General features: G+C 43.0%; 1 protein-coding gene across 1 annotated transcript in view; it reads left to right on the plus strand.

The window, feature by feature from the left end:
- LOC131246063 (uncharacterized) overlaps positions 1-13441 on the plus strand; it is a 109897-nt gene that overhangs the window by 36923 nt on the left and 59533 nt on the right. Inside the window, exons 3-4 of the mRNA XM_058245922.1 lie at positions 9066-9135; positions 9255-9414. Coding sequence (XP_058101905.1) covers positions 9066-9135; positions 9255-9414 — 230 coding nt within the window. The remainder of the gene's footprint in view (positions 1-9065; positions 9136-9254; positions 9415-13441) is intronic.

Genomic DNA, 13441 nt, shown 5'->3' on the forward strand with positions numbered 1-13441 from the left:
AAGGAAAGGAAGTGTTAGATGTGATTGGTATGATAGGGTTATCTTTAGGGAAGGTCTGCTCTAGAGCCAGCAGTGGAGTTCTCCAGATGTGCAAAGAAGGAAGTTCTAGGAATTCGAGCGGTTCGATGATTCCAGAGGGTGGTTAAAGGTGGGTGCTAAGAAACATCAGCTTCGATAAGCTCTGATCGCCTTTTTTAACCCTTTGAGAGAACTCCCCACACTCTTTGTTGACAGGGATGGAGATCCATTTCCAGAGGGTCTTTGGGAGATTTGGGAAGGTAAGGGAAGTTATCCTGAAGGAATGAGGGTCCGCCTCCATCAGGGGGTTTGCTTTTGTGAGGATGAATAGTTATGAGGAGCTTCTGAGGTTTGTAGAATGGCTGGAAGGTCAAAAATTTTACAGAAAGGAAATCCGTGTTTATGTGGCGCACTATGGGCCGAAGAAGGTGAACTCGGAGATTAGGGAGGTGAATCCTAATCTCTAGGCCAAACACCCCCTCCGAAAGTTCATTTTCGCTCCCCATCCCCTTCTCCCTTAACTTCGGTGGCATTAGGAAGAATCTATGTTGCATTAGGAAGAATCTATGTTCTTGTAGGTCCCTTAGTGTCCCACAAGGATGCTTTTCAGGGAAGTGGGATTGCTCACGTTCCTCTTAGGGTCCCGAAGCCGATTCCCTCCCCCCTAACCCTTCGGCCATCCCCTCTCCCCTTCCTCCTCCCAGAGATCTAGATGGTAGCCCCCTCCTCCCCGGATGCTCCCATTCCCTCCCACCCCAGCTGCTCTTTATCTCCCTTCCCCTTTGATGGAATCCCCATCCTACGAGGTGTCTACGAAAAAAGGGGTCAACCATCGATTCATGTTTTAGAGTTTGCCCTCTCCAATGTTGTGTGGTGGTGTCTCTTCATCAAGGCTTTTGACTGCAGGATCTGTCATCCTAGTTTCAATTTTACTGCTTGTTGAATTTGGGAGACATTATCCTGCATTTGCTCTCTCCCTTGGCTGTTTGGGTCTCTCTCAGGCCTTATTCTGATATTGATAAAATAATGTTTATAGGTAATTTACATTGGGTTGGACCGATGGAGGGGATTTGTAAGTGGTTTGATTGGTCCAGATTTAGGACGGAGTGATGGGGACATCACGTGCACGTCCACACGCACACCCCCCTACGCACGTACGCAAGGACGAGGAGGGCCCCACCATCGATCTGGATTGAAGAGAACGTCCAGGGTGGGCCTCCTAGTTACAGGACTGCGTTTTGGTTCGTTGGAGTGAACTCGATAGTCATGTGAATCCCACCATGGGTTCTCATGATCGTGGCCCACTATTCTAATTAATCTAGTACTTTAGGTTTTGCTTATTATTGTTATTAGGAATATCATGGACGGTTTAGATTGCTTTGATTAGTTGTTATTTTTGATTACTTCGTCTCTAAGTAATAGGTTGCGCACATGGCATGAGTTTTGGGGTATAGGGTTTTATTATAAATAGGCACCCCTTGTAGTCTTTTTGAGTCATTGAAGATTAATAAAATTGCCTTATTTTTCTGCTCTTCTAAATTTCTGAGTTGTGGAGATTCAATTGGGTGTGAAACCCTCCCTTCCTCGAAGGGCCGACTACCGTGGTGTGAAGTCACACCTATCTCGATTCGCCCTCACCTTCTTTCATCCATATTTCTCCTCCTACAATCATCTACGCTTCAAATCCATCCTCTATTGCAGCCGTTTTTCTCTCTACAGCAAATTTCTAGAATCTGGCCCTATAGGAGGGCTGAAACTTTGGCAGAGCACCACACACAAATCGTGCATCGGATCGAGCTGAAATTTGGAGGGTTTTGGAGGCCACCCCTGGCCGACCAGGGCCAAGGTGGCTTTTTTCTGAATAATGGGCCCCACACACGTGCGGCCGGGATCACATGCACGTGCGTCTGGGCCATTGCTGCTGTCCACACGTGCGGTACTTCTTTGGTTCGTCTCTCTCCTCTCTTTCACTCTTTCACCCCAAATCCCTAACCCTAACCCTAAATTACCCACATCCTCAATTTTATGCCCCTTTCTTCAACCTTAGGGTTCTCCGAATTGAAATCTGTGAACCGCTTGGATTGGGAATTATTTCTGTGCATGTGTGGATGAATTTACCCTCCTTTGAGTATTGTTTGGTCTATAAGTTTGATTGATCCAACCTTAGCTTGTGTAGGCCTGGGCCTGCATAGATTCCCTTTGATTGAATGCTTGAACTTGTGTGGGATATGGAATTTTGTGTAATTGTTTCTGAACTAACGTGATCTAAAGCCTGAAAATCTTGCACATCATATTTGAATTTCATGTCTTGCATCAAATTTGGTATCAAAGATCAAGGTTTTTATAGGGGAAAGCATTACATGTTTAGGGTTTAGTTTAATTGTGTCAATTATGCATTAAGTATCATCATATAGAGTTGTTTAGATGTCCATAATTTCTTATATAGGCTGCTGAATTTTCTGCTATCAGAGAATCCGCATCTCTTTGCTGGATTTTTTGTTGACAGATTTTTTTAGGCAGATAGGTTGCTGGAAATTGAGTAGTATTGTGTCGTTTTCTCCATATAGAGTCATGTAGGAGCATTTAGTCTTATCTAGGTGCATATAGTCGTAGTAGAAGGTCCTCAAATTGAGTTAGTAGTTGTATGCCTACACGTATGGGTCGTGGTTTTGGCTTGCACCCTACACTAAACATGGAGCAATTGTAAGAGCCAATGAACAAGCTGACCCAACAGTTTGAGTCTTTGGGTAGGCGCTTGGAACAACGTATGGACCAACGCTTTGAACAACTTGATGTGAGCATTACCCAACTAGAGACCTCCGCCAGGGCAAACCCCACCATTGGGGAAGATGCCCAATCTCAGGCAGGTGGTCAAGAGGATAGACCAAGGAATCGGTTTTGGGCGCGCACCCGTGCACCCACCCTGTGAGGTACATCAAGACCCCTATGACACCGATGCGCAACTTCTCAAAGGACTTAGAGTAGATGCCCCCACGTTTGATGGCCACTTGGACCCTAAAGCTTTTCAAGATTGGTTGGCAGACATGGACCACCTTTTTTAGTGGTACGACATGTACAACCTTGTGGTTAGAGAGAGTGCACCAGAGGCTAGTGTAGAGTTACCCACTGAGGCCATTCTGGTAGTGGATGAGTTTCGTGATATCTTTCCTGATGATTTACCGGATGAGTTTCTCCCTATGACGGATATACAACACACCAGGACATGGGACACCATACTATCTATAGCCGAGTTTGTGTTTAATAGTTCTGTCGATAGGTCCACAGGTCTAAGTCCTTTTGAAGTCATTACTGGTTATAAACTTAAGAAACCTATTGATCTTGTCCTTATATCACTGTCCCATAGGTCGTCAGAGTCTGCAGAGTCTTTTGCGCATTACATTCATTCATGACATCAAGACATTAGGTAGAAGATCATGACTAGTAATGAACATTACACACTTTCTGTAGACCAACATAAACGTTTCAAGGAATTCAATGTAAGAGACTCTGTGATGGTCCGCATCAAGCCAGAGCGGTACCCTCAGGGAGCCGTTTGTAAATTACACGCGCGTAGCGCCGGACCATTCAAAATTATAAAACGAAACGGTCTCAATGTGTATGAGGTAGATCTTCCACCCTCCATGGGAATTAGTTCCACATTCAATGTGGAGGATCTAGTTGCATTTAAGGGGGCCACTGATGCATTGTTTAGCCTTTCGCCTAACCATCCTGATTCCCCAGACTTTTCCCTTGATCCATGGCCCTTTCTTGACCCGTCTTCCCAGCCTCTACCTCCCATACCTACTCGTCCTGACCCATCTTCCCAGATACTACGTCCCATACCTACCCTTCTCGACCCATCGTCTCAGCCTCGACATCCCATAACTACCATTCCCGAGCTATTTTCCCAGTCTCTACCTCCTATAACTACCCTTCTCACACCTAGAGAGGAGATAGAGGATATTTTGGACCATCAGATAATATCCACGTCGGACGGCTGGTTTCAGAAGTACCTGGTTAAGTAGCAGTCACGCCCAGCTTCAGACAGTACGTGGCTTACTAAGGAGGAGCTTCAGAGACTTGATCTTGACATCTTGGAGCGGTTTAGGAGTTTTGTTTCGCCAGTGGCGAAATCTTCGAAGCCGGGAGAGTTGATGGGGACATCACGTGCACATGCACGTCCCCCTACGCACGTACGCAAGGAAGAGGGCCCCACCATCAATCTGGATCGATGACGACCCAGGGGGGGCCTCCTAGTTACAAGACTGCGTTTTGGTTCGTTGGAGTGGACCCAATAGTCATGTGAATCCCACCATGGGTTCTCATGATCGTGGCTCACTATTCTAATTAATCTAGTACTTTGGGTTTTGCTTATTATTGTTATTAGGAATATCATGGACGGTTTAAATTGCTTTAATTAGTTGTTATTTTTTATTACTTCGTCTCCAAGTAATAGGTTGCTCACAGGCGCAAGTTTTGGGGTATAGGGTTTTATTATAAATATGTACCCCTTGTAGTCTTTTTGAGTCATTGAAGATTAATAAAATTGCTGCGTTTTTCTGCTCCTCTAAATTTCTGAGTTGTGGAGATTCAATTGGGTGTGAAACCCTCCCTTCCTCGAAGGGCTGACTACTGTGGTGCGAAGCCATACCTATCCCTATTCGCCCCCACCTTTCATCCATATTTCTCCTCCTACAATCATCTACGCTTCAAATCCAAAGCTTTCTCGTGGTATTCATCCCTCCCGGTCTCTAATTTCTCGCCAATTAATGACGCCCACGGCCCGAGAGGTTCTTCGGGCGTCACATTAGGTACGTGTCAAGAAATGAGTACCTTCGAGCTAGCGTAAATTGGCGCGCATGGCCCAAGATGTTCTTCAAGCATCGTATTGGGTACGTGTCAAGAAATGAGTACCTTCCTACCTCGACCTTTGCATCGGCCACGTGTTCTACCCGGAGTAATAAAGATCTCTCCTTGAGCCTTGCTCGGGCCATATGTCAAGAGGAGATCTGCCTGATGGAGGCGGTTGGCTGCATCTCGTCTAGAAGTGGAGTTAATGTGGGGGGTGACATGTCAAGTTAATAGTGAAAGAGGGATAGTTGTTGTGACATCTGTTCCCAATTTTCTTTTTTTCGGGCAGTGAAACACAAGAGGGGATGGTTTCTGTGTTGAGAAACATGGTCAATCGTGTCCGTCCATTTGCTCATTATGCGGACACGTGTTAATTGTTCCATCGGGTTGCTTGATCTCTCTCCCCCCCTCCCATTCCATCGAAGTCTTTTTCACTCCTCCGTCATCCCATGTCTCTATGGTTCCCCTCAGTTCCCTCTCTATTTCGGGTCTTCCTTTAGGTTGTCCCCATGGCTTGGTTGGCCCTCTAGCCTTAGTCCCGATTACTCAAGATGGTCCCTCCCTTGTTTCCTCTTTTCAGCCAGAAGTTAGGCGGTTGAATGAATTGGCCTAGGTGCCCCTCGAGGATGCGTTAGAGGTTTCTCCCCTTAGGGCTTCCTTTGCTTTGGACGATTCTAGGGTTCCTCAAGGGGGTGTTTATTCGGTGACCATTCCAGATGAGGTTTTAGAAGGTCTTGTGGAAGCTATAAAGAAGAAACAATGGGTTAGGGATAGTGTATGCCATGTCGGGAGGCTTTTAGGCATGGTGTTTGGAAACAAGGATGAAGATTATATCGCTTGGTTTAAGCTTGCGGCAGAGGGGGGTTTATAGGTCTTAGTGGATGGGGTCTCCTCGCTGGGCTCTTTGAGACAAGGTATTCTGTAACCGCAAAGGTGGCCGTAACGGCCACCACTGTTACCTTTACGATACAGGCTGTAACGATCATTATGTCCCCTTGTAATGGCTGTTACGGTCTCTCTCTCTCTCTCTCTCTCTCTCTCTCTCTCTCTCTCTCTCTTTTGATTGAAAAAAATCCCAAAAACCTGTATCGGTCCCATAATGGACCATTATGGGGTCATTACGTCCTTCATCATCCGGCATCTCATTCTGGATTGATCTTTCTTTTGCTATAGATAAGTGGCATCTCTCATGGTGTGTGGGAGGTGATTTTAATGTGGTTCAATTTATCCATGAGAAACTGAATGGGTCTTCGGCTACTTCTTCTATGTGGGGATTTTCAAATTGGTTGAGCAAATATTGTTGGATCTTCCTATGGGGAATGTGAAATAGAGAGGGAGGGTCAAAAAATATTTGCAAACTTGATCCTGAGAAGGCCTATGATCATGTCTAGATTGGGCTTTTCTGGATTTCATGCGGGAAAGGTTGGGCTTTGGTGTTAAGTGGAGTGCTTGGATAAGAAACTGTGTTTCTTCTCCTAGATTTCCAGTTCTTATAAACGGATATCCCATTTGGCTTCTTTAGGGCATCCAGGGGTCTTCTGCAGGGTGATCATATGTAACGTGATACCGATATTTCAAACACTAGTCGTATGTTGTCCAGGGGTCAGGAATCGGGGCTTTTTAGGGGATTCTAGGTGGAAAATTTCCCCCAGCGCATCTCACCTTCAATTTACTGATGACACCCTGCTATTTTGTGAAGCTAATTATAATGTGGTGATTTTTTTTTAGCTTGACCATTTTCTGGTTCAAGGTGGTCTTAGGTTTGAAGATGAACCTATCAAAGTGTGAGTTCTATGGGATCAATTTATACCCAATATCTTCCCTTGCTGAATCCTTTGGCTGAGGGTTGGTACTCCGCCTACTACTTATCTGGGTCTTCCCCTGTGTATAGGGAAACCCTTGTTGTATCTTTGGTATAAGATTATCAAAAGAATGGAGAGGAAATTTTCCTCCTAGAAATACAATATGTTATCCCTTGGTGGTAGATTGAATTTGACAAAGGCCTCCCTTTTTTATTTGCCAATTTATTTCATGTCTCTCTTCCATCGTCCAAAGTCTGTCATCCTGAAGATTGATAAGATCTGAAGGATTTTTATTTTATTTTATTTTATTTTATTTATTATTATTTTTTTTTTTGTGGCAAGGAGGTTTGGTCTTAAAGAAATTCCTGCTGTTGAATTGGAGGGAGGTTTGTACCCCTTTCAACGAAGGGGGAGCGGGAATAAAAAGATTGGGGGTAGTCAATGAAGCTCTATTAGGCAAATGGATTTGGAGTTTTGGGTGCAAGGATGATAATCTTTGGAGGATGATTATCTCTGCTAAATATGGCTTAACTCCTCAAGGATGGTGGACTAAATCCTCCTCTCTATACCGTGCTTCCTTATTTTGATATAGCCAAGGTGGCCCCTAAAGTTTTTGCAAGGTTGTCCTTTTCCTTGGGCAATGGCTTCAAGATTAATTTCTAGTTGGATCTTTGGTGTGGATCCCCCCCTCTTTCCGGATCTTTCCTAGCCCTTTCTGTTATTAGTCCCAATCCGAATGTTTCGTTGGCTGATTGTTTCTCTAGTGACAGAGGAGGGGTTTGTCTCCCCCGCCTTTTGTAGGAACCTTTATTACTCTGAAATTCCGGACCTTAACTCTTTTCTGGCCTGTAGGATCATTTCCTTGTTTCAAACTCGAAAGATTCCTTTGTTGGCCTTTTGCAAACTCCAGTCTTTTCTCGATGCGATCGTTCTATTGATCTTTAGATGCTCCTCTAGTGTCAACTAGATGTTGCTATACGGGTTTGGTTTGGTTCTTTGGCGTCCCCCCCAAAGGGGTATTTGGGTGGCTTGTGGGTAGGAATTGTGTGCTAACGATCGACAACTTGAGAAAAAGAGGCATGATTCTTCTGAACATTTGTTTGTTGTGCCTTCAGGCCGAGGAGTCAGTGGATCATCTCGTTATCCACTATCCTTTCTCTATGGATGTCTAATGGAGTGTTCTTTGTTTGGCGGGGGTCTTGTGGGCTATGTCCAACTCTATCGATGGTCTGCTTTGCATCTAGCATGCGGATCCGGGACGGATTATTGGGAAAAAGAAGTGGAGGGTTCTTCTTCTTATGGCAGTTGTGGGCTGTATAGGCTGAGAGGAACAATTGTTGTTTTAAAAATCTTAAGACTTCATCTGCTGGGATGTTCTGTAGAGTTTGTATTGTTTAGGGATTGGGCTTCTTAGCTTTTCAGTTCTTTGGGGTTTCTTGCCAGTTAAGGGCTGGTTGTTGTATTTGTATTTTCTGTTTTCCTTTCCTTTTCTTCTTTTCGGCTTCCGCCTAATAAAATCCTCATCTTTAAAAACAAAAAAAAAACTATTCTGAAAGGTTTATATAAATAGTTACTGTCACTGCCAAAGATCAATGTCCATTGTCGTCATAACCATACTCATTGTGAAATAATCATATCCCGACAGTGCTATCCACGATTCTGTATAGCTCTATAACGTGCGCCAAATGGACCTTCAGATTGCATACATGGCATACGTAATCTGATCCTTTCATTTATCAGTAGGATCCATGGGCCAAAGGCCATAAGATCAAAATCATAGTTGGCAGAAAATGCCAACAGTGTAGATGTTGGGAAAAATCATGGCCGCATGGTACTGGACAATGCCGACTTTGTATATATGTTGTACAAATATTATTACCTGGATATTAGTGGCGTTTGTATTCCCTTTTTAAATCATTAGGATTGCGATCACTTTGACCGGGTCTATGACCTGTTCAGGGTTGGCCCCCATTGAACAAAAGATTTGGATCATTATACAGCCACATCTAAGATGAAGTGATATCGTACACATGGCTTGTATTATGATCAAACCTTTCACTCACTGGGGTCAGCCATGATCGGATTGTAGACCAAAATATCGAAGTGAATGAACAGTCCTAACCATTTAAGAAAATGGACTACAAAACCCAATGGCATCCAGATGGTGATTTTTGTATGATGTGTTTTACATGGTTATGATTGTTCTATCATTGTGTTTTGATCTATGGTCCAGTTATGGAGTCTTATGACAAGCACACATACACATATGCATCTATTTATTTATTTCATATGGAGACACATTAATGTTAGACAAGCTATCATCATTTGTGCTAGACTCCTCTCTTTTTCAAGGCCTTTATTTTATTTATTTATTTGTTTTTGCAATATGTGTAGGCATGGTTCTTAGATCAGTTTGGAGTCCTTCATGATGGGAAGAAGCCTTATCCTGGTGCCATATCAACATGTATGTTTTATGTAATTTTCAGTTATTGGTGAGCTTTTTGAGATTGGTTTTGGCAATGCATAATTTTCATTTTTGGTTGGGTGATGAAACAATTCTTATATGCCAATTGCTTTAAACAGTAGAAAAGCTAGCAATTGATGGTGCTAAGATGGTTATCATTAGCAATTCTTCTAGACGTGCTTCAACGACCTTGGAGAAGATGAAGAGCCTTGGATTCGATTCTTCTCTATTCCTTGGAGCAATCACAAGTGGAGAATTAACACATCAATACCTTCAGAGGTTAAAATTGTTGTTTTTCTACTGAATCTTGATTAATTGCATTGGAGAATATGATTGCATTTTGGTATGCATGATCATGATATGGAAATTGACTCAATGATTTCTGTTTTGTATGTTTCTCTTTAAAAAAATTGCCATCATCTAAGCCTTATCCCAACTAATTGGGGCTGGATACATAAATCCTGTTCTGCCATTCCACTCTATCAAGGGGAAGGGGGTCCTTTGCGTTGGAGTTGCTGACTGAAAACTATCAATGTTCAAACACTCAAAAATTGAATGAGGAATTGGTCTGTCTTGTCCATATCAATGAAACGCTTGTGGGTTTTGTAGAAAACTGAATTTTAGACTCAAGAGTTAAACAACAAAACTCTGTCAACAGGTCGAGTTCTGGGTTATATGGGAGCTGTTGATCATCATTTTATATTGTCATTTATCTTCTTTTTTTTTTTTTGTGTGTGGGGGCACATCAATAAGGCAATTGAATGAAAATATAAGTCGCAGCTTTTGAGAATGTGGCACTATTTGATTTCAAGCGATGTATGCTCGAATAAGGGCAAGGTATATTAGAAAGTTTGTCTCAGGTGCATCTACATGTCTTATATGCTACAAGAAAATTTCATTTATTATGTTACCGGTATTATGCGGGAGATTGTTTTATTTGGGGTTCCTCCTGTTGTAGTTAACAAGCTCAACTTTAAACAACCCAAAATTCAGCACAATGCACATTTATGGTCGATGAAAATTCATCACTCCTGTTTTTTTTTTTTTTTTTTTTTTTTTTTTTCCCCATTTATGATTTTTCAATCATCCGTAGTTGGGATTTCCAATTACAAACCAACTAGCTTTGCTTGCGATGAAGATGCACTCCGCTAGGAACCTTGTCATTCGAGAGAAGATTTTCCTCCCGCAACCATTGGTATCGTCGAAAGTGGGAATCAAATTAGTTGTTTAACTAATGGAGGAAAAGGTAGGGGCAAGATCCATAAGGGGGAGGAAATTGCTTTGCTTGAAGCTTGTGATGAAGAGGGTTGACAGCTTGTTTCCAAGAAGAGAGGGTAACAGGGAGTCCGGATGACTCCCGATCCGGGACTTTCCGACTCACTTTGTCTTTAGCGTATGTGGTCGAAGTTGTGATTCCTGAGGACATGAAGTTGGCCTGACCAAGGGATTTCACTTTTGTGCGCATGCTGTCTGCGGAGGAAATGGAGAAAGGCCATCGATCAGGTGCATGGAAGGATCTATAAGGGGTAGGCAATCCTAGTACAGAAAGCTCATTTTGGGCCGGAATTTAGGAACAATAGTTGGCCCCTAAAGGGAGAGAATACTCGGGGAAGGAAATTGGGTGTTAATAGGGAGGGAGGGATACTCGGGGTAGAGGAGATTAGGATCCAAAATGGGGTTAGAGGGGGATAGAGGAGTTCGAAGGGGGGTCTCCTGGAGGAGACTAGTGTGAGTATAGGAGCTTTGGGCATGGGTTCTGTAGTCAGGGTTAATCCAGAGGTTTTGTAGTCGACTTGATCGCAACTACAACACTCGCTGTTCGTCTAAACAAGGGAGGGAGATACACTATCGGAAATTCGCGGCTGGTTTCAGTTGTGTAACTTGTGTTGTGGTTTAAAGGAGGAAGAATGCCTAATCAAACTGATGGGGGAAAAGGAGTTGTTGGTCTTCGTCAGAACAGACACAGATATGGATTTCATTGTAGTAGCAGGAGTTCTCTTCAAATAAGGGCCAATCATGGGGATCCGAAAATGGGTGGAGAAATCCTTCTTTGATGAGGTTGATGTATGGTATCTCTTCTAGGGGATTCCGTTGGAGCTTTGGGTGACGGAGGTAATGGAGGTATTTGAAGCATTAGGTTCATGCTTGGGGGTGGTCACAGCCATAGATCCGACAACTAAGGAAGGGGAAGATATTAAGTGCCGCCAGAATTTTCATGAGAACACGAGCAATATGGGCTGATTCAAAGTCGATCAAATTGTGGGTGGGAAATGAACAAATTTCGGTAGGGGTTCTTCGGGAGGTTAGTTGGATGAATCCATGTAGATGGGGTGAAGAAGGAGAGAAAATGGGAGTTGGGAGGAGGGCAGAGGGGCTTGATCAGGCTGAAGAAATTGCTAATGGAGTAACAATTACCTACTCCAGCGAACCACGGGTGGAGGAGGCTCGTATCGTATGGGATGCATGTCTGGGAAGAATACGTGTCTCACATCGGCTTGGCCCGTATGAGAGAAGAGGCTTGAGAATTTCGACCTGGTGGCGTGGCACAACCACATCCATATATGTCTGCCTTCATGCCAACTTTTTTCCCGGAGATTCGGACGTCACTCCTAGATCGAGTAGAGGCTCGGTCTCCAAATGGTTCTCTAGGTGTGGTTCAAGAGAGGTGAGACTCGTTTCTAGCTTCGGTGCCAACGCTGTAGCTTTGTGTGATAGGAGTGAGGAAACAAAGATTTAAAAGCCGACATGTAGCTTTCCATACAAGGACCTTGCCAGCAAGGTACGTGAGAAGACAACAGATATAGCAGGTGGTATTCCTCTTCAGGAGACGTGTGTTCTTTCAAATAGCAGTAGGAGTGAGGAGACAGGGGCTACCACATGTGCCCAACTCCAGGATAACGTCTCTCAAGCTCACATGTGACTCGATGGAGTCGGATTTCTCGGCCCTCGTGCCTAATCTAGCACTTGAGAGAGATAGCGAAGGGAGTTCGCATGCATTGCCCAAATTTCAAGTCCACACATGGGAATTACAATTAGACTTTATTTATGGGGTATGCTCTTCGCATCAATGTTTTAAATATCAACAATATCGGCCTATATATCCCACGATATATCTTGTATCCCACCCGTGCAATACGAAACGCATAGGTAGCCGATATATCCTACATGTTTGATTTGGTGAGCATTTTCAATTTTCAATCCCTTTTTTTTTTTTTGTTGAAATTATGTTAAATAAATGTCAAATGGTTACAAATCCATTGGTTTTTCATGTTCTCCATGTTTTTTTCAAAAAAATTCCTTTGACCAACTGTCAATTGAGATTAATTTTGAAGTATTTAGGAGTATTTGATGAAATGATTATCATAAACATTTTAATTTCGAAATTTGAGTGTCCGAGGGCTGATCTACTGATTTGTTAAGTCCTTGTCAATTTTTGGAAAATAAAAATAATTTTTAATAAAAGATTATTATTATTATTATTTTTTTTGAAATTTCCCTTCAACTAACTGTTATTTGAGACTAATTTCAAAGTATTTAGGAGTGTTTGATGAAATTATCATCACATACACTTTAAATGTTATGCATTCAATTTGAATATAGTTGCATTGGTTCAGTCAGACAACGCATAGCTTAGGACCCATACAAATGAAACCTATTATGTGCACTTCTTTTTTGAGATGTTATGATTTAAAAGTGTGTATTGAGGTCTTTTTTAACAATCCCTGAAGTTTCATTGAAATTTTCAATCATTTCCCAATGTTTCCCAAAAATTGCGATAAATTACCTGATACAAACGATATATACCGTACAATAACCGATACGTATCTGTATCCCAAGGATGCAATACGTAACGCGATACCGATATTTCAAACACTGCTTCGCATCTAAGTCTTTCGTGCCCTCTTATCAATTTGCTGCAGTAACAAGACGGGAAGAGGAAATGGATATTCAATCTGGGAAGGACGCCTCAGGCGTAAGAAGTAGCGAAGCTCCAGAGAACTATGCAATGGAGGCATGCGAGGAGGTACAGGAGGACAATGAGATTTTCTGCCCATCAGAAGAGGTAGTTAGCTTTGAAAACTTCGACGATGCCCTTAGTGCAACTCCATTGCAGGCTGTAAGGGAAATTCTGACCCTGGTAAAGGAAGTAGCCCAATTACACCTCCTTGATCTATCTTTACAGGAACAAGAAGAGGGTGCTGTAATGTCAGAGAAGGAGTTGGTCTGGTATCGCGACATGCTGGAACAGGTAGGAAAATCGATTGGGCTATCAGTTGTAGCAGAAAATGATGATGTCCAGGCTTTA

This window comes from Magnolia sinica, chromosome 5 (assembly GCF_029962835.1).
Source record: "Magnolia sinica isolate HGM2019 chromosome 5, MsV1, whole genome shotgun sequence".
NCBI lineage: Eukaryota > Viridiplantae > Streptophyta > Magnoliopsida > Magnoliales > Magnoliaceae > Magnolia > Magnolia sinica.